This window comes from Somniosus microcephalus, unplaced genomic scaffold (assembly GCF_052327205.1).
Source record: "Somniosus microcephalus isolate GS21.2 unplaced genomic scaffold, FLI_Smic_1.0 unresolved_chr6, whole genome shotgun sequence".
Lineage (NCBI taxonomy): Eukaryota > Metazoa > Chordata > Chondrichthyes > Squaliformes > Somniosidae > Somniosus > Somniosus microcephalus.
The window spans coordinates 12,376,466-12,397,503 of NW_028225184.1; the positions used below are offsets into that span (position 1 = coordinate 12,376,466).

General features: G+C 51.3%; 1 protein-coding gene across 1 annotated transcript in view; it reads right to left on the bottom strand.

Moving 5' to 3' along the window:
- Positions 1-17,690, bottom strand: part of LOC147087077 (myelin protein P0-like) — a 110,447-nt gene extending 92,757 nt beyond the window's left edge. Inside the window, exons 1-3 of the mRNA XM_085978035.1 lie at positions 17,687-17,690; positions 5,168-5,379; positions 4,008-4,237 (exon numbers count right to left, since the gene is read on the bottom strand). Of these exons, the coding sequence (XP_085834161.1) occupies positions 4,008-4,237; positions 5,168-5,379; positions 17,687-17,690 (446 nt within the window). The remainder of the gene's footprint in view (positions 1-4,007; positions 4,238-5,167; positions 5,380-17,686) is intronic.
- Between the last annotated feature and the right edge of the window lie 3,348 nt (positions 17,691-21,038).

Below are 21,038 nucleotides of genomic sequence, written 5' to 3' on the forward strand. Positions count from 1 at the left end.
ACCACACTTGGAGCACTGTGCACAGTTCTGGTCTCCATATACCTTGGTTAGACCACACTTGGAGCATCTGTGCACAGTTCTGGTCTCCATATACCTTGGTTAGACCGCACTTGGAGCACTGCGCACAGTTCTGGTCTCCATATACCTTGGTTAGACCACACTTGGAGCACTGCGCACAGTTCTGGTCTCCATATACCTGGTTAGACCACACTTGGAGCACTGTGCACAGTTCTGGTCTCCATATACCTTGGTTAGACCACACTTGGAGCACTGTGCACAGTTCTGGTCTCCATATACCTCGGTTAGACCACACTTGGAGCACTGTGCACAGTTCTGGTCTCCATATATCTTGGTTAGACCACACTTGGAGCACTGTGCACAGTTCTGGTCTCCATATACCTTGGTTAGACCACACTTGGAGCACTGTGCACAGTTCTGGTCTCCATATATCTTGGTTAGACCACACTTGGAGCACTGTGCACAGTTCTGGTCTCCATATACCTCGGTTAGACCACACTTGGAGCACTGTGCACAGTTCTGGTCTCCATATACCTTGGTTAGACCAAACTTGGAGCACTGTGCACAGTTCTGGTCTCCATATACCTTGGTTAGACCACACTTGGAGCACTGTGCACAGTTCTGGTCTCCATATACCTTGGTTAGACCACACTTGGAGCACTGTGCACAGTTCTGGTCTCCATCTACCTTGGTTAGACCACACTGGGAGCACCGTGCACAGTTCTGGTCTCCATATACCTTGGTTAGACCACACTTGGAGCACTGTGCACAGTTCTGGTCTCCATATACCTTGGTTAGACCACACTTGGAGCACTGTGCACAGTTCTGGTCTCCATATACCTTGGTTAGACCACACTTGGAGCACTGTGCACAGTTCTGGTCTCCATATACCTTGGTTAGACCGCACTTGGAGCACTGCGCACAGTTCTGGTCTCCATATACCTTGGTTAGACCACACTTGGAGCACTGTGCACAGTTCTGGTCTCCATATACCTTGGTTAGACCACACTTGGAGCACTGTGCACAGTTCTGGTCTCTGTATACCTTGGTTAGACCACACTGGGAGCACCGTGCACAGTTCTGGTCTCCATATACCCTGGTTAGACCACACTTGGAGCACTGTGCACAGTTCTGGTCTCCATATACCTTGGTTAGACCACACTTGGAGCACTGTGCACAGTTCTGGTCTCCATATACCTTGGTTAGACCACACTTGGAGCACTGTGCACAGTACTGGTCTCCATATACCTTGGTTAGACCGCACTTGGAGCACTGCGCACAGTTCTGGTCTCCATATACCTTGGTTAGACCACACTGGGAGCACCGTGCACAGTTCTGGTCTCCATATACCCTGGTTAGACCACACTTGGAGCACTGTGCACAGTTCTGGTCTCCATATACCTTGGTTAGACCACACTTGGAGCACTGTGCACAGTTCTGGTCTCCATATACCTTGGTTAGACCACACTTGGAGCACTGTGCACAGTTCTGGTCTCCACATAACTTGGTTAGACCACACTTGGAGCACTGTGCACAGTTCTGGTCTCCGTATACCTTGGTTAGACCACACTTGGAGCACTGTGCACAGTTCTGGTCTCCATATACCCTGGTTAGACCACACTTGGAGCACTGTGCACAGTTCTGGTCTCCTTATACCTTGGTTAGACCACACTTGGAGCACTGTGCACAGTTCTGGTCTCCATACACCTTGGTTAGACCACACTTGGAGCACTGTGCACAGTTCTGGTCTCCATATACCTTGGTTAGACCACACTTGGAGCATTGTGCACAGTTCTGGTCTCCATATACCTTGGTTAGACCACACTTGGAGCACTGTGCACAGTTCTGGTCTCCGTATACCTTGGTTAGACCACACTTGGAGCACTGTGCACAGTTCTGGTCTCCATATACCTCGGCGAGACCACACTTGGAGCACTGTGCACAGTTCTGGTCTCCATATCCCTTGGTTAGACCACACTTGGAGCACTGTGCTCAGTTCTGGTCTCCATATACCTTGGTTAGACCACACTTGGGGCACCGTGCACAGTTCTGGTCTCCATAGACCTTGGTTAGACCACACTTGGAGCACTGTGCACAGTTCTGGTCTCCATATACCTTGGTTAGACCACACTTGGAGCACTGTGCACAGTTCTGGTCTCCGTATACCTTGGTTAGACCACACTTGGCCCACTGTGCACAGTTCCGCTCTCCATATACCTTGGTTAGACCACACTTGGAGCACTGTGCATTGTTCTGGTCTCCATATACCTTGGTTAGACCACACTTGGAGCACTGTGCACAGTTCTGGTCTCCATACACTTTGGTTAGATCACACTTGGAGCACTGTGCACAGTTCTGGTCTCCATATACCTTGGTTAGACCACACCTGGAGCACTGTGCACAGTTCTGGTCCCTATAACCTTGGTTAGACCACACTTGGAGCACTGTGCACAGTTCTGGTCTCCGTATACCTTGGTTAGACCACACTTGGAGCACTGTGCACAGTTCTGGTCTCCATATACCTCGGCGAGACCACACTTGGAGCACTGTGCACAGTTCTGGTCTCCATATCCCTTGGTTAGACCACACTTGGAGCACTGTGCTCAGTTCTGGTCTCCATATACCTTGGTTAGACCACACTTGGGGCACCGTGCACAGTTCTGGTCTCCATATACCTTGGTTAGACCACACTTGGAGCACTGTGCACAGTTCTGGTCTCCATATACCTTGGTTAGACCACACTTGGAGCACTGTGCATTGTTCTGGTCTCCATATACCTTGGTTAGACCACACTTGGAGCACTGTGCACAGTTCTGGTCTCCATACACTTTGGTTAGATCACACTTGGAGCACTGTGCACAGTTCTGGTCTCCATATACCTTGGTTAGACCACACCTGGAGCACCGTGCACAGTTCTGGTCTCCATATACCTTGGTTAGACCGCACTTGGAGCACTGTGCACAGTTCTGGTCTCCATATACCTTGGTTAGACCACACTTGGAGCACTGTGCACAGTTCTGGTCTCCATATACCTTGGTTAGACCACACTTGGAGCACTGTGCACAGTTCTGGTCTCCATATACCTTGGTTAGACCACACTTGGAGCACTGTGTGCAGTTCTGGTCTCCATATACCTTGGTTAGACCACACTTGGAGCACTGTGCACAGTTCTGGTCTCCATATACCTTGGTTAGACCACACTTGGAGCACTGTACACAGTTCTGGTCTCCATATACCTTGGTTATACCACACTTGGAGCACTGGGTCATTGTAGGGGCTGGAGGAGGTTACAGAGATAGGGAGGGTTGTAGGGCTGGAGGAGGTTACACAGATAGGGAGGGTTGTAGAGGCTAGAGGAGGTTACAGAGATAGGGAGGGCTGTAGGGCTGGAGGAGGTTACAGAGATAGGGAGGGTTGTAGGGGCTGGAGGTGATTATAGAGATAGGGAGGGGTGTAGGGGCTGGAGGAGGTTACAGAGATAGGGAGGGGTGTAGCGGCTGGAGGGGTTTCAGAGATAGGGAGGGTTGTAGGGGCTGGCGGAGGTTACAGAGATAGGGAGAGTTGCAGGGGCTGGAGGAGGTTACAGAGATAGGGAGGGGTGTAGGGGCTGGAGGAGGTTACAGAGATAGGGAGGGGTGTAGGGGCTGGAGGAGGTTACAGAGATAGGGAGGGTTTTAGGGGCTGGAGGAGGTTACAGAGATAGGGAGGGTTGTAGGTGCTGGAGGAGATTACAGAGATAGGGAGGGTTGTAGGGGCTGGAGGAGGTTACAGAGATAGGGAGGGTTGCAGGGGCTGGAGGAGGTTAGAGTGACAGGGAGTGTTGTAGGGGCTGGAGGAGGTTACAGAGATAGGGAGGGGTGTAGGGGATGGAGGAGGTTACAGAGATAGGGAGGGGTGTAGTGGCTGGAGGAGGTTACAGAGATAGGGAGGGTTGTAGGGGCTGGAGGAGGTAACAAGTCATATTCTACCTAATTCACACACACACTCACACACGGGACTCCTTACTTCTGTCATAGACGGTGAGGTGTACATCTGATGAGGTGCCCACAACATCAGGGGGGTTCTTAACATCGCAGGTGAATGTTCCGTTGTCAATGTAGTCCAGGTTACGAATCACAATGGACCCATCGCTCTTAGAGATATCTCCAACCCATTCAACTCGCCCCCTGAACTGCCCCCACTTCTCAATATAAGGAATTCCATTTCCGTAGTGGAAGATCTGAAATAATCGAGAAGGACCCAAAGATATTATATTAACGCAATCCTCTACAATGTAAAGCTCCCTCCACACTGTCCCATCAAACACTCCCAGGGCAGGTACAGCACGGGTTAGATACAGAGTAAAGCTCCCTCTACACTGTCCCGTCAAACACTCCCAGGGCAGGTACAGCACAGGGTTAGATACAGAGTAAAGCTCCCTCTACACTGTCCCACCAAACACTCCCAGGGCAGGTACAGCACGGGGTTAGATACAGAGTAAAGCTCCCTCTACACTGTCCCGTCAAACACTCCCAGGGCAGGTACAGCACGGGGTTAGATACAGAGTAAAGCTCCCTCTACACTGTCCCATCAAACACTCCCAGGGCAGGTACAGCACGGGGTTAGATACAGAGTAAAGCTCCCTCTACACTGTCCCATCAAACACGCCCAGGGCAGGTACAGCACGGAGTTAGATACAGAGTAAAGCTCCCCTGGTCTGGGTTTGAGAGATCCCAGAGGGTGAAATGTCAGTCTGTGAGCCCCGCACCCTCTCTTGTTCCTTTTCGGTCGGTTCAGTTTTAGTTCTGTGAGACAGCAGGATCCGACTTTCAATCCTCCCCCGGTCTGAGTTGAGATGATTGATCCTCGGGGAATGCCTTCAGAGTGGGGGAGGGTCTGCACACCCACCCGGGTCTGGGGACGGGGGCGCGGATACGAATCAGCCACGGTTCCAGCGCGGTGAGGAAAAGACCGCAGCCGTGCGAAGCCCCGCAGTGTCGAATATCAACTCGCCGCCCAACCCCCAGCGATTTCCCTGACAACCGCGCCCCCCCGCTAATTGCTACAAGCACACGATCGGACGGTGGGTGCGCCGAGAGGAAGCACGGGTCGTATCCCACAGCCTGCGCCGCCGCCCTTAGTCGAATAGCCGCCAACCACTTTTCCTTACCGAGATAATCTCCCTGGAGTTGTCGGGACGAAACCGCCAGGACAGCGTGGTGAGGTCCGAGACGTATTCGTTCGACCAGAAGCCGCAGTACAGCGTGACGTCTGATCCGACCCGCTTGTGCAGGTTGTGATGTGTGGTGACCGAGATCCCTTGTGTGGGACACAGCACTGGCGGAGAGAGAGAGAGAGAGAGGGAGAGTCCTCCGTTAATGGCTGTATCTCAAATGTGAGGTTATTCACTTTGGTGTCAAAAACAGGAAGGCAGATTATTATCTGAACGGCAATAGATTGGGAAAAGGGGAAGTGCAACGAGACCTGGGTGTCCTTGTGCACCAGTCGCTGAAGGTGAGCATGCAGGTACAGTAGGCGGTTAAGAAGGCAAATGGTATGTTGGCCTTCGTAGTGAGAGGATTCGAGTACAGGAGCAAGGATGTCTTGCTGCAGTTGTACAGGGCCTTGGTGAGACCACATCTTGAGTATTGTGTGCGGTTTTGGTCGCCTTATCTGAGGAAGGATGTTCTTGCCATGGAAGGAGTTCAGCGAAGATTCACCAGGCTGATACCTGGGATGGCAGGAATGACGTATGAGGAGAGATTGGGTCGATTGGGCTTATACTCGCTGGAGTTTAGAAGAATGAGAGGGGATCTCATTGAAACTTATAAAATTCTGACAGGACTGGACAGACTAGATGCAGGAAGGATGTTCCCGATGGTCGGGGGAGTCCAGAACCAGGGGTCACAGTCTAAGGATAAGGGGTAAGCCATTTAGGACAGAAATGAGGAGGAATTTCTTCACCCAGAGAATGGTGAACCTGTGGAATTCTCTACCACAGAAGGCAGTAGAGGCCAATTCATTAAATATATTCAAGAAGGAGTTAGATATATTTCTTAAGGCTGAAGGGATCAAGGGATATGGGGAGAAGGCAGGGACAGGGGACTGAATTTGGATGATCAGCCATGATCTCATTGAATGGCGGAGCAGGCTCGAGGGGCCGAATGGCCTACTCCTGCTCCTATCTTCTATGTTTCTATTTTTCTATGTTTCAACATCAACAAGAACGTGCATTTATACAGCACCTTTATCATGATTCAACAACCACTTGCATTGGGAGCCTACTGTCAACAAGGGCAGACGTCGACGACGAAGTCCAACACCGCCTTCAATGTGCCAGTGCAGCCTTCGGTCGCCTGAGGAAGAGGGTGTTTGAAGACCAGGACCTCAAACCCGGCACTAAGCTCATGGTCTACAGGGCAGCAGTGATACCCGCCCTGCTGTATGTCTCAGAGACATGGACCATGTACAGCAGGCACCTCAAAGCACTGGAGAGGTACCACCAATGCTGCCTCCGCAAGATCCTGCAAATCCATTGGCAGGATAGGCGCACCAACATCAGTGTTCTCGCTCAGGCCAACATCCCCAGCATCGAAGCTTTGACCACGCTCAATCAGCTCCGATGGACAGGTCACATTGTCCGCATGCCCGATACGAGACTCCCAAAACAAGCGCTCTACTCAGAGCTCCGACACGGCAAGAGAGCCCCAGGTGGGCAGAGGAAACGCTTCAAGGACACCCTCAAAGCCTCCTTGAAAAAGTGTAACATCCCCACCGACACCTGGGAATCCCTGGCCCAAGACCGCACAAAGTGGAGGAGAAGCATCCGGGAAGGCGCCGAACACCTCGGGTCTCTTCGCCGGGAGCAAGCGGAAGCCAAGCGCAGGCAGCGCACGTCAACCCAAGCACCCCACCCACCCGCCACTTCAACCACCGTCTGCCCCACCTGTGACAGAGACTGTAGGTCCCGCATTGGACTCATCAGTCACCTGAGAACTCATGTTTAGTGTGGAAGCAAGTCATCCTCGGTTCCGAGGAACTGCCTAAAAGAAGAAGATATAGCACCTTTAACATAATACAACCTCCCAAGGTGCTTCGCAGGAGCGATTATCAAACAGAATTTGACACGGAGCCACATCAGGAGATATTAGGGCAGGTGACCAAAAGCTGGGTCAAAGAGGTAGGTTTTAAGGAGCGTCTTAAATGAGGAGAGAGAGGCGGAGAGGTTTAGGGATGGAATTCCAGAGCTCGGGGCCCAGGCAGCTGAAGGCACGGCCGCCAATGGTGGAGCGATGGAAATCGGGGGATGCTCAAGAGGGCAGAATTGGAGGAGCGCAGAGATCTCGGAGGGTTGTAGGGCTGGAGGAGGGTACAGAGATAGGGAGGGTTGTAGGGGCTGGAGGAGGTTACAGAGATAGGGAGGGTTGTAGGGCTGGAGGAGGTTACAGAGATAGGGAGTGTTGTAGGGGCTGGAGGAGGTTACAGAGATAGGGAGGGGTGTAGGGCTGGAGGATGTTACAGAGATAGGGAGGGATGTAGGGGCTGGAGGAGGTTACAGAGATAGGGAGGGGTGTAGTGGCTGGAGGAGGTTACAGAGATAGGGAGGGGTGTAGGGGCTGGAGGAGGTTACAGAGATAGGGAGGGGTGTAGTGGCTGGAGGAGTTTACAGAGATAGGGAGGGGTGTAGGGGCTGGAGGAGGTTACAGAGATAGGGAGGGGTGTAGTGGCTGGAGGAGGTTACAGAGATAGGGAGGGGTGTAGGGGCTGGAGGAGGTTACAGAGATAGGGAGGGGTGTCGGGGCTGGAGGAGGTTACAGAGATAGGGAGGGGTGTAGGGGCTGGAGGAGGTTACAGAGATAGGGAGGGTTGTAGGGACTGGAGGAGATTACAGAGATAGGGAGGGTTGTAGGGGCTGGAGGAGGCTACAGAGATAGGGATGGTTGGAGGGACTGGAGGAGATTACAGAGATAGGGAGGGATGTAGGGGCTGGAGGAGGTTACAGAGATAGGGAGGAGTGTAGGGGCTGGAGGCAGTCACAGAGAAAGGGAGGGTTGTAGGGGCTGGAGGAGGTTACAGAGATAGGGAGGGGTGTAGGGGCTGGAGGAGGTTACAGAGATAGGGAGGGGTGTAGGGGCTGGAGGAGGTTACAGAGATAGGGAGGGGTGTAGGGGCTGGAGGAGGTTACAGAGATAGGGAGGTGTGTAGGGGCTGGAGGAGGTTACAGAGATAGGGAGGTGTGTAGGGGCTGGAGGAGGTTACAGAGATAGGGAGGGGGAGCGAGGAGCCCATGGAGGGAGTTGAAAACAAGGATGAGAATTTTAAAATCGAGGCGTTGCAGGACCGGTAGCCAATTTAGGTCAGTGAGCACAGGGGGAGATGGGTGAACGGGACATGGGGCGAATTAGGACTCACGGCAGTAGAGCTTTGGAGGACCTCGAGGTTGCGGAGAATAGAATGTGGATGGCCAGCGAGGAGACTGTTGCAATAGTCAAGTTGAGAGCGGACAAAGACAGGGATGAGAGAGAGACTCCCTCTTTAACAGGGGTGGGGGATTTTGAGCTAGGAGCTCAGGGAACAGTGGACGTCTGTCAGATGCGGTGATGGCTGGTGATTGAATGTGGGTCGGTTGTGTCATTGGGTGTGGGGAGCCATTGTACCACATACAATGCCTCCACTGTTGACGCGCGATTGTTTACCCGTCAACCAATAACAGGCGGCCTCTTCACGTCCTGCCTGTCCCTTGTACCAGCACACTCTTTGATCTTGAGTGACGTGCCAACATTTCTCCACACCCCTTCCTCCCTCCCTCCATCAGCGAACCCCCTCTCCCAGACTGCCTTTGGAACCTAACCTTCCCAACCCCTCTCCTCCAATTCCCTCCCCATCATATCCCCTCCCTACAATCCCCTTCCCTCCAATCCCGCTTCCCTCCAATCCCGCTTCCCTCCAATCCCCTCCCCTCCATCTCCCTCTACACCATCCCATCAAACACTCCCAGGGCAGGGACAGCACGGGGTTAGGTACAGAGTAAAGCTCCCTCTACACTGTCCCATCAAACACTCCCAGGGCAGGTACAGCACGGGGTTAGATACAGAGTAAAGCTCCCTCTACACTGTCCCATCAAACACTCCCAGGGCAGGTACAGCACGGGCTAGATACAGAGTAAAGCTCCCTCTACACTGTCCCATCAAACACTCCCAGGGCAGGTACAGCACGGGGTTAGATACAGAGTAAAGCTCCCTCTACACTGTCCCATCAAACACTCCCAGGGCAGGTACAGCACGGGTTAGATACAGAGTAAAGCTCACTCTACACTGTCCCATCAAACACTCCCAGGGCAGGTACAGCACGGGTTAGATACAGAGTAAAGCTCCCTCTACACTCTCCCATCAAACACTCCCAGGGCAGGTACAGCACGGGGTTAGATACAGAGTAAATCTCCCTCTACACTGTCCCATCAAACACTCCCAGGGCAGGTACAGCACGGGGTTAGATACAGAGTAAAGCTCCCTCTACACTGTCCCATCAAACACTCCCAGGGCAGGTACAGCACGGGGTTAGATACAGAGTAAAGCTCCCTCTACACTGTCCCATCAAACACTCCCAGGGCAGGTACAGCACGGGGTTAGATACAGAGTAAAGCTAACCCTACACTGTCTCATCAAACACTCCCAGGGCAGGTACAGCACGGGTTAGATACAGAGTAAAGCTCCCTCTACACTGTCCCCTCAAACACTCCCAGGGCAGGTACAGCATGGGGTTAGATACAGAGTAAAGCTCCCTCTACACTGTCCCATCAAACACTCCCAGGGCAGGTACAGCACGGGTTAGATACAGAGTAAAGCTCCCTCTACACTGTCCCCTCAAACACTCCCAGGGCAGGTACAGCATGGGGTTAGATACAGAGTAAAGCTCCCTCTACACTGTCCCATCAAACACTCCCAGGGCAGGTACAGCACGGGTTAGATGCAGAGTAAAGCTCCCTCTACACTGTCCCATCAAACACTCCCAGGGCAGGTACAGCACGGGTTAGATACAGAGTAAAGCTCCCTCTACACTGTCCCATCAAACACTCCCAGGGCAGGTACAGCACGGGGTTAGATACAGAGTAAAGCTCCCTCTACACTGTCCCATCAAACACTCCCAGGGCAGGTACAGCACGGGTTAGATACAGAGTAAAGCTCCCTCTACACTGTCCCCTCAAACACTCCCAGGGCAGGTACAGCATGGGGTTAGATACAGAGTAAAGCTCCCTGTACACTGTCCCATCAAACACTCCCAGGGCAGGTACAGCACGGGGTTAGATACAGAGTAAAGCTCCCTCTACACTGTCCCATCAAACACTCCCAGGGCAGGTACAGCACGGGGTTAGATACAGAGTAAAGCTCCCTCTACACTGTCCCATCAAACACTCCCAGGGCAGGTACAGCACGGGGTTAGATACAGAGTAAAGCTAACCCTACACTGTCTCATCAAACACTCCCAGGGCAGGTACAGCACGGGTTAGATACAGAGTAAAGCTCCCTCTACACTGTCCCCTCAAACACTCCCAGGGCAGGTACAGCATGGGGTTAGATACAGAGTAAAGCTCCCTCTACACTGTCCCATCAAACACTCCCAGGGCAGGTACAGCACGGGTTAGATACAGAGTAAAGCTCCCTCTACACTGTCCCCTCAAACACTCCAAGGGCAGGTACAGCATGGGGTTAGATACAGAGTAAAGCTCCCTCTACACTGTCCCATCAAACACTCCCAGGGCAGGTACAGCACGGGGTTAGATACAGAGTAAAGCTCCCTCTACACTGTCCCATCAAACACTCCCAGGGCAGGTACAGCACGGGGTTAGATACAGAGTAAAGCTCCCTCTACACTGTCCCATCAAACACTCCCAGGGCAGGTACAGCACGGGGTTAGATACAGAGTAAAGCTAACCCTACACTGTCTCATCAAACACTCCCAGGGCAGGTACAGCACGGGTTAGATACAGAGTAAAGCTCCCTCTACACTGTCCCCTCAAACACTCCCAGGGCAGGTACAGCATGGGGTTAGATACAGAGTAAAGCTCCCTCTACACTGTCCCATCAAACACTCCCAGGGCAGGTACAGCACGGGTTAGATACAGAGTAAAGCTCCCTCTACACTGTCCCCTCAAACACTCCCAGGGCAGGTACAGCATGGGGTTAGATACAGAGTAAAGCTCCCTCTACACTGTCCCATCAAACACTCCCAGGGCAGGTACAGCACGGGTTAGATGCAGAGTAAAGCTCCCTCTACACTGTCCCATCAAACACTCCCAGGGCAGGTACAGCACGGGTTAGATACAGAGTAAAGCTCCCTCTACACTGTCCCATCAAACACTCCCAGGGCAGGTACAGCATGGGTTCATAGAATCATAAAATGGTTACTGCACAGAAGGAGGCCATTCGGCCCGTCGAGCACGTGCCGGCTCCCTGCAAGAGCACCTCAGCCAGTCCCACTCCCTTGCCCTTTCCCCGTAGCCCTGCAAATTGTTGTCCTTCAGGTACTTATCCAAATTCCCTTTGAAAGCCACAATTGAATGTGCCTCCACCACCCTATCAGGCAGTGCCTTCCAGATCCTAACCACTCGCTGCGTTAAAACGTTTTCCCTCATGTTGCCTTTGGTCCTTCTGCCAATCACCTTAAATCTGTGTCCTCTGGTTCTCGACCCTTCTGCCAATGGGAACAGTTTCTCTCTATCTACTCTGCCCAGACCCCTCATGATTTTGAACATCTCGACCAAATCTCCTCTCAATCTTCTAAGTGCTCTAAGGAGAACAACCCCAGCTTCTCCAGTCTCTCCACGTCACTGAAGTCCCTCATCCCTGGTACCATTCTGGTCAATCTCCCCCTTAACCTTCTCTGCTCTAAGGAGAACAACCCCAGCTTCTCCAGTCTCTCCACGTAACTGAAGTCCCTCATCCCTGGTACCATTCTGGTCAATCTCCTCTTAACCTTCTCTGCTCTAAGGAGAACAACCCCAGCTTCTCCAGTCTCTCCACGTAACTGAAGTCCCTCATCCCTGGGACCATTTGGGTCAATCTCCCCTTAACCTTCTCTGCTCTAAGGAGAACAACCCCAGCTTCTCCAGTCTCTCCACGTAACTGAAGTCCCTCATCCCTGGTACCATTCTGGTCAATCTCCCCTTAACCTTCTCTGCTCTAAGGAGAACAACCCCAGCTTCTCCAGTCTCTCCACGTAACTGAAGTCCTTTATCCCTGGTACCATTCTGGTCAATCTCCCCTTAACCTTCTCTGCTCCAAGGAGTACAACCCCAACTTCTCCAGTCTCTCCACATAACTGAAGTCCCTCATCCCTGGTACCATTCTGGTCAATCTCCCCTTAACCTTCTCTGCTCTAAGGAGAACAACCGCAGCTTCTCCAGTCTCTCCGTGTAACTGAAGTCCCTCATCCCTGGTACCATTCTGGTCAATCTCCCCCTTAACCGTCTCTGCTCTAAGAAGAACAATCCCAGCTTCTCCAGTCTCTCCACGTAACTGAAGTCCCTCATCCCTGGTACCATTCTGGTCAATCTCCTCTTAACCTTCCCTGCTCTAAGGAGAACAACCGCAGCTTCTCCAATCTCTCCACGTAACTGAAGTCCCTCATCCCTGGTACCATTCTGGTCAATCTCCCCCTTAACCTTCTCTGCTCTAAGAAGAACAACCCTAGCTTCTCCAGTCTCTCCACGTAACTAAAGTCCCTCATCCCTGGTACCATTCTGGTCAATCTCCTCTTAACCTTCCCTGCTCTAAGGAGAACAACCGCAGCTTCTCCAATCTCTCCACGTAACTGAAGTCCCTCATCCCTGGTACCATTCTGGTCAATCTCCTCTTAACCTTCTCTGCTCTAAGGAGAACAATCCCAGCTTCTCCAGTCTCTCCACGTAACTGAAGTCCCTCATCCCTGGTACCATTCTGGTCAATCTCCCCCTTAACCTTCTCTGCTCTAAGAAGAACAACCCTAGCTTCTCCAGTCTCTCCACGTAACTGAAGTCCCTCATCCCTGGTACCATTCTGGTCAATCTCCCCTTAACCTTCTCTGCTCTAAGGAGAACAACCCCAGCTTCTCCAGTCTCTCCACGTAACTGAAGTCCCTCATCCCCGGTACCATTCTGGTCAATCTCCCCTTAACCTTCTCTGCTCTAAGGAGAACAATCCCAGCTTCTCCAGCCTCTCCACGTAACTGAAGTCCCTCATCCCTGGTACCATTCTGGTCAATCTCCCCTTAACCTTCTCTGCTCTAAGGAGAACAACCCCAGCTTCTCCAGTCTCTCCACATAACTGAAGTCCCTCATCCCTGGTACCATTCTGGTCAATCTCCCCTTAACCTTCTCTGCTCTAAGGAGAACAACCCCAGCTTCTCCAGTCTCTCCACGTAACTGAAGCCCCTCATCCCCGGTACCATTCTGGTCAATCTCCCCTTAACCTTCTCTGCTCTAAGGAGAACAATCCCAGCTTCTCCAGTCTTTCCACATAACTGAAGTCCCTCATCCCTGGTACCATTCTGGTCAATCTCCCCTTAACCTTCTCTGCTCTAAGGAGAACAACCCCAGCTTCTCCAGTCTCGCCACGTAACTGAAGTCCCTCATCCTTGGTACCATTCTGGTCAATCTCCCCTTAACCTTCTCTGCTCCAAGGAGAACAACCCCAGCTTCTCCAGTCTCTCCACATAACTGAAGTCCCTCATCCTTGGTACCATTCTGGTCAATCTCCCCTTAACCTTCTCTGCTCTAAGGAGAACAACCCCAGCTTCTCCAGTCTCGCCACGTAACTGAAGTCCCTCATCCTTGGTACCATTCTGGTCAATCTCCCCTTAACCTTCTCTGCTCCAAGGAGAACAACCCGAGCTTCTCCAGTCTCTCCGTGCAACTGAAGTCCCTCATCCCTGGTACCATTCTGGTCAATCTCCTCTTAACCTTCTCTGCTCTAAGGAGAACAATCCCAGCTTCTCCAGCCTCTCCACGTAACTGAAGTCCCTCATCCCTGGTACCATTCTGGTCAATCTCCCCTTAACCTTCTCTGCTCTAAGGAGAACAACCCCAGCTTCTCCAGTCTCTCCACATAACTGAAGTCCCTCATCCCTGGTACCATTCTGGTCAATCTCCCCTTAACCTTCTCTGCTCTAAGGAGAACCACCCCAGCTTCTCCAGTCTCTCCACGTAACTGAAGCCCCTCATCCCCGGTACCATTCTGGTCAATCTCCCCTTAACCTTCTCTGCTCTAAGGAGAACAATCCCAGCTTCTCCAGTCTTTCCACGTAACTGAAGTCCCTCATCCTTGGTACCATTCTGGTCAATCTCCCCTTAACCTTCTCTGCTCTAAGGAGAACAACCCCAGCTTCTCCAGTCTCTCCGTGTAACTGAAGTCCCTCATCCCTGGTACCATTCTGGTCAATCTCCTCTGCACCCTCTCTAAATCCTTCTCATCCTTCCTAAAGTGCGGTGCCCAGAATTGGACACAATACTCCAGTTGAGGCCAAACCAGTGTTTTATACAGATTCATCATAATTTCCACACGTTTGTACTCTACGCTTCTATTTATGAAGCCCAGGATCCCATATACTTTTTTAACCGCTTTCTCAACCAGTCCCGCCACCTTCAACGATTTGTGCACACATACCCCCAGGTCTCTCTGTTCGTGCACCCACTTTAGGATTGTACCCTTTAGTTTATATTGCCTCTCCTCATTCTTTCTACCAAAATGTATCACTTCGCACTTTTCTGTGTTAAATTTAATCTGCCACGTGCCTGCCCATTCCACCAGCCTGTCTATGTCCCCTTGAAGTCTATCCCTCTCCTCCTCACTGTTCACTACACTTCCAGGTTTTGTGTCAACTGCAAGTTTTGAAATTGTGCCCTGTACACCCAAGTCCAAGTCATTAATATATATCAAGAAAAGCAGTGGTCCTAGTACCGACCCCTGGGGAACACCACTGTGTACCTTCCTCCAGTCCGAAAAACAACCGTTCACCACTACTCTCTGCCTCCTGTCACTTAGCCAATTCCGTATCCATGCTGCCACAGTCCCTGTTATTCCATGGGCTTCAACTTTGCTGGTGAGCCTATTATGTGGCACTTTGTCGAACACCTTTTGGAAATCCATATATACCTCGTCAACCACATTGCCCTCATCAACCCTCTCTGATACCTCATCAAAAAACTCAATCAAGTTGGTTAAACACAATTTGCCTTTAACAAATCCGTGCTGGCTTTCCTTAATTAATCCACACTTGTCCAAGTGACTGTTAATTTTGCCCCTGATTATTGTTTCTAAAAGTTTCCCCACTACCGAGGTTAAACTAACTGGCCTGTAGTTGCTGGGTTTATCTTTACACCCTTTTTTGAACAATGGTGTAACATTTGCAATCCTCCAGTCCTCTGGCACCAGCCCCGTATCCAAGGAGGATTGGAAGATTATGGCCAGTACCTCCGCGATTTCCTACCTCAATTCCCTCAGCATCCTAGGATGCATCCCATCTGATCCTGGTGACTTATCTACTTTAAGTACAGCCAGCCTTTCTCGTACCTCCGCCTTATCAATTTTTATCCCATCCAGTATCTCAACCACCTCCTCTTTCACTATGACTTTGGCGGCATCTTCCTTGGTAAAGACGGACACAAAGTACTCATTTAGTACCTCAGCTATGCCCTCTGCCTCCATGCGTAGGTCTCCATTTTGGTCCCTAATTGGTCCCACCCTCCTCTTACTATCCATTTACTATTTATACCCCCCCCCCACTCGCTCTCTCTCTCTCTTCCAACAACAACATGCCCTCGAAAAAGCCTCGGCACCGCCGGGCACCCCCTCCCCTCCCCCCACTCTTTCCCCCCCCTCTTTCCCCCCTCTCTTCCCCCCAGTCGCTCTCTCTCTTCCCCCCAGTCGCTCTCTCTCTTCCCCCCAGTCGCTCTCTCTCTTCCCCCCCAGTCGCTCTCTCTCTTCCCCCCAGTCGCTCTCTCTCTTCCCCCCCAGTCGCTCTCTCTCTCTTCCTCCCCAGTCGCTCTCTCTCTCTTCCCCCCCAGTCGCTCTCTCTCTTCCCCCCCAGTCGCTCTCTCTCTCTCTCTCTCTCTCTCTTCCAACAACATGCCCTCGAAAAAGCCCCGGCACCGCCGGGCACCCCCAGCTAGTATGCTTATAGAAGACTTTTGGATTCCCTTTTATGTTGGCTGCCATTGTATTCTCATACCCTCTCTTTGCCCCTCTTATTACCTTTTTCACTTCCCCTCTGAACTTTCTATATTCAGCCTGGTTCTCACTTGTATTCTCAACCTGACATCTGTCATATGCCTCCCGTTTACTGCTTCGTCTTACTCTCCATCTCTTTCGTCATCCAGGGAGCCCTGACTTTAGTTGCCCTGTCTTTCCTCCTCGTGGGAATGTACCTCGACTGTACCCGAACCATCTCCTCTTTAAAGGCAGCCCATTGTTCGATTACAGTTTTGCCTGCCAAATGGTTTGCTGGCCTTCATAGTGAGAGGATTCGAGTACAGGAGCAGGGATGTCTTGCTACAGTTGTACAGGGCCTTGGTGAGACCACACCTTGAGTATTGTGTGCAGTTTTGGTCGTCGTATCTGAGGAAGGATGTTCTTGCCATGGAGGGAGTGCAGCGAAGATTCACCAGACTGATACCTGGGATGGCAGGAATGACGTACGAGGAGAGATTGGGTCGATTAGGCTTATATTCGCTAGAGTTTAGAAGAATGAGAGGGGATCTCAATGAAACTTATAAAATTCTAACAGGACTAGACAGACTAGATGCAGGAAGGATGTTCCCGATGGCGGGGAGTCCAGAACCAGGGGTCACAGTCTAAGGATAAGGGGATAAGCCAGTTAGGACTGAGATGAGGAGGAATTTTTTCACCCAGAGAGTGGTGAACCTGTGGAATTCTCTACCACAGAAGACAGTTGAGGCCAATTCATTAAATATATTCAAGAAGGAGTTAGATATATTTCTTAAGGCTAAGGGGATCAAGGGATATGGGGAGAAAGCAGGGACAGGGTACTGAATTTGGATGATCAGCCATGATCGTATTGAATGGCGGAACAGGCTTGAGGGGCCGAATGGCCTACTCCTGCTCCTATCTTCTGTGTTTCTATGTTTGATTCCAATTTACCCGAGCCAGTTCCAATCTCATTGAAATTGGACTTCCTCCAATTAAGTATTTTTACTCTAGATTGCTCCCTGTCCTTTTCCATAGCTAATCTAAACCTTATGATACTATGATCACTCTTCCCTAAATGTTCCCCCTACTGACACTTGCTCCACTTGACCCACCTCATTCCCCAGAAACAGATCCAGCAATGCCTCCTTCCTTGCTGGGCTGGAAACGTACTGATCAAGAAAGTTCTCCTGAACACACTTCAGATATTCATTCCCTTCTCTGTCCTTTAGACTATTAAAATCGCAGTCTATATTAGGATAGTTGAAATCTCCCATTATCACTATCGTTCTTGCATCTCTCTGTAAATTTCCCTGCAAATTTCTTCCTCCATATCCTTCCCACTAGTTGGTGGTCAATAGAATACATCTAGTAGTGTAATGGTACCTCTATTATTTCTCAAGTTTAACCAAATAGATTCTGTCCTTGACCCCACCAGGACATCCTCCCTCTCCAGCACTGTAACATTCTCCTTAACCAATACCGTCACAACACCTCCTATCTTTCCTTACCCATGTTTCCTGAACACATTAGATCCAGGAATATTTAACACCCAATCTTGCCCCTTGTTAAGCCAGGTCTCTGTTATCGACACAACTTCATATTCCCATCTGTCTATCAGCTCACCAAGCTTATTTACCGCACTTCGTGCATTCACACACTGTAAACCTATCTTAGGCCTTCTTGGATTCTCCATCAAACACTCCCAGGGCAGGTACAGCACGAGTTAGATACAGAGTAAAGCTCCCTCTACACTGTCCCATCAAACACTCCCAGGGCAGGTACAGCACGGGGTTAGATACAGAGTAAAGCTCCCTCTACACTGTCCCATCAAACACTCCCAGGGCAGGTACAGCACGGGTTAGATACAGAGTAAAGCTCCCTCTACACTGTCCCATCAAACACTCCCAGGAAAGGTACAGCACGGGGTTAGATACAGAGTAAAGCTCCCTCTACACTGTCCCATCAAACACTCCCAGGGCAGGTAAAGCACGATTTAGATACAGAGTGAAGCTCCCTCTACACTGTCCCATCAAACACTCCCAGGGCAGGTACAGCACGGGTTAGATACAGAGTAAAGCTCCCTCTACACTGTCCCATCAAACACTCCCAGGGCAGGTACAGCACGATTTAGATACAGAGTGAAGCTCCCTCTACACTGTCCCATCAAACATTCCCAGGGCAGGAACAGCACGGGGTTAGATACAGAGTAAAGCTCCCTCTACACTGTCCCATCAAACACTCCCAGGGCAGGTACAGCACGGGGTTAGATACAGAGTAAAGCTCCCTCTACACTGTCCCATCAAACACTCCCAGGGCAGGTACAGCACGGGTTAGATACAGAGTAAAGCTCCCACTACACTGTCCCATCAAACACTCCAAGGGCAGGTACAGCACGGAGTTAGATACAGAGAAAAGCTCCCTCTACACTGTCCCATCAAACACTCCCAGGGCAGGTACAGCACGGGGTTAGATACAGAGTAAAGCTCCCTCTACACTGTCCCATCAAACACTCCCAGGGCAGGTACAGCACGGGTTAGATACAGAGTAAAGCTCCCTCTACACTGTCCCATCAAACACTCCCAGGAAAGGTACAGCACGGGGTTAGATACAGAGTAAAGCTCCCTCTACACTGTCCCATCAAACACTCCCAGGGCAGGTAAAGCACGATTTAGATACAGAGTGAAGCTCCCTCTACACTGTCCCATCAAACACTCCCAGGGCAGGTACAGCACGGGTTAGATACAGAGTAAAGCTCCCTCTACACTGTCCCATCAAACACTCCCAGGGCAGGTACAGCACGATTTAGATACAGAGTGAAGCTCCCTCTACACTGTCCCATCAAACATTCCCAGGGCAGGAACAGCACGGGGTTAGATACAGAGTAAAGCTCCCTCTACACTGTCCCATCAAACACTCCCAGGGCAGGTACAGCACGGGGTTAGATACAGAGTAAAGCTCCCTCTACACTGTCCCATCAAACACTCCCAGGGCAGGTACAGCACGGGTTAGATACAGAGTAAAGCTCCCACTACACTGTCCCATCAAACACTCCAAGGGCAGGTACAGCACGGAGTTAGATACAGAGAAAAGCTCCCTCTACACTGTCCCATCAAACACTCCCAGGGCAGGTACAGCACGGGGTTAGATACAGAGTAAAGCTCCCTCTACACTGTCCCATCAAACACTCCCAGGGCAGGTACAGCACGATTTAGATACAGAGTGAAGCTCCCTCTACACTGTCCCATCAAACACTCCCAGGGCAGGTACAGCAGGGGGTTAGATACAGAGTAAAGCTCCCTCTACACTGTCCCATCAAACACTCCCAGGGCAGGTACAGCACGGGGTTAGATACAGAGTAAAGGTCCCTCTACACTGTCCCATCAAACACTCCCAGGGCAGGTTCAGCACGGGGTTAGATACAGAGTAAAGCCCCCTCTACACTGTCCCATCAAACACTCCCAGAGCAGGTACAGCACGGGTTAGATACAGAGTAAAGCTCCCTCTACACTGTCCCATCAAACATTCCCAGGGCAGGTACAGCACGGGGTTAGATACAGAGTAAAGCTCCCTCTACACTGTCCCATCAAACACTCCCAGGGCAGGTACAGCACAGGGTTAGATACAGAGTAAAGCTCCCTCTACACTGTCCCCATCAAACACTCCCAGGGCAGGTACAGCACGTGGTTAGATACAGAGTAAAGCTCCCTCTACACTGTCCCATCAAACACTCCCAGGGCAGGTACAGCACGTGGTTAGATACAGAGTAAAGCTCCCTCTACACTGTCCCATCAAACACTCCCAGGGCAGGGACAGCACGGGTTAGATACAGAGTAAAGCTCCCTCTACCCTGTCCCATCAAACACTCCCAGGGCAGGTACAGCGTGGGTTAGATACAGAGTAAAGCTCCCTCTACACTGTCCCATCAAACACTCCCAGGGCAGGTACAGCACGGGTTAGATACAGAGTAAAGCTCCCTCTACACTGTCCCATCAAACACTCCCAGGGCAGGTACAGCACGGGGTTAGATACAGAGTAAAGCTCCCTCTACACTGTCCCATCAAACACTCCCAGGGCAGGTACAGCGCGGGTTAGATACAGAGTAAAGCTCCCTCTACACTGTCCCATCAAACACTCCCAGGGCAGGGACAGCACAGGTTAGATACAGAGTAAAGCTTCCTCTACACTGCCCATCAAACACTCCCAGGGCAGGTACAGCACGGGGTTAGATACAGAGTAAAGCTCCCTCTACACTGTCCCATCAAACACTCCCAGGGCAGGTACAGCACGGGGTTAGATACAGAGTAAAGCTCCGTCTACCCTATCCCATCAAACACTCCCAGGGCAGGTACAGCGCGGGTTAGATACAGAGTAAAGCTCCCTCTAAACTGTCCCATCAAACACTCCCAGGGCAGGTACAGCATGGGTTAGATACAGAGTAAAGCTCCCTCTACATTGTCCCATCAAACACTCCCAGGGCAGGTACAGCACGGGGTTAGATACAGAGTAAAGCTCCCTCTACATTGTCCCCATCAAACACTCCCAGGGCAGGTACAGCACGGGTTAGATACAGAGTAAAGCTCCCTCTACACTGTCCCATCAAACACTCCCAGGGCAGGTACAGCACGGGGTTAGATACAGAGTAAAGCTCCCTCTACACTGTCCCATCAAACACTCCCAGGGCAGGTACAGCACGTGGTTAGATACAGAGTAAAGCTCCCTCTACACTGTCCCATCAAACACTCCCAGGGCAGGTACAGCACGTGGTTAGATACAGAGTAAAGCTCCCTCTACACTGTCCCATCAAACACTCCCAGGGCAGGTACAGCACAGGTTAGATACAGAGTAAAGCTCCCTCTACAC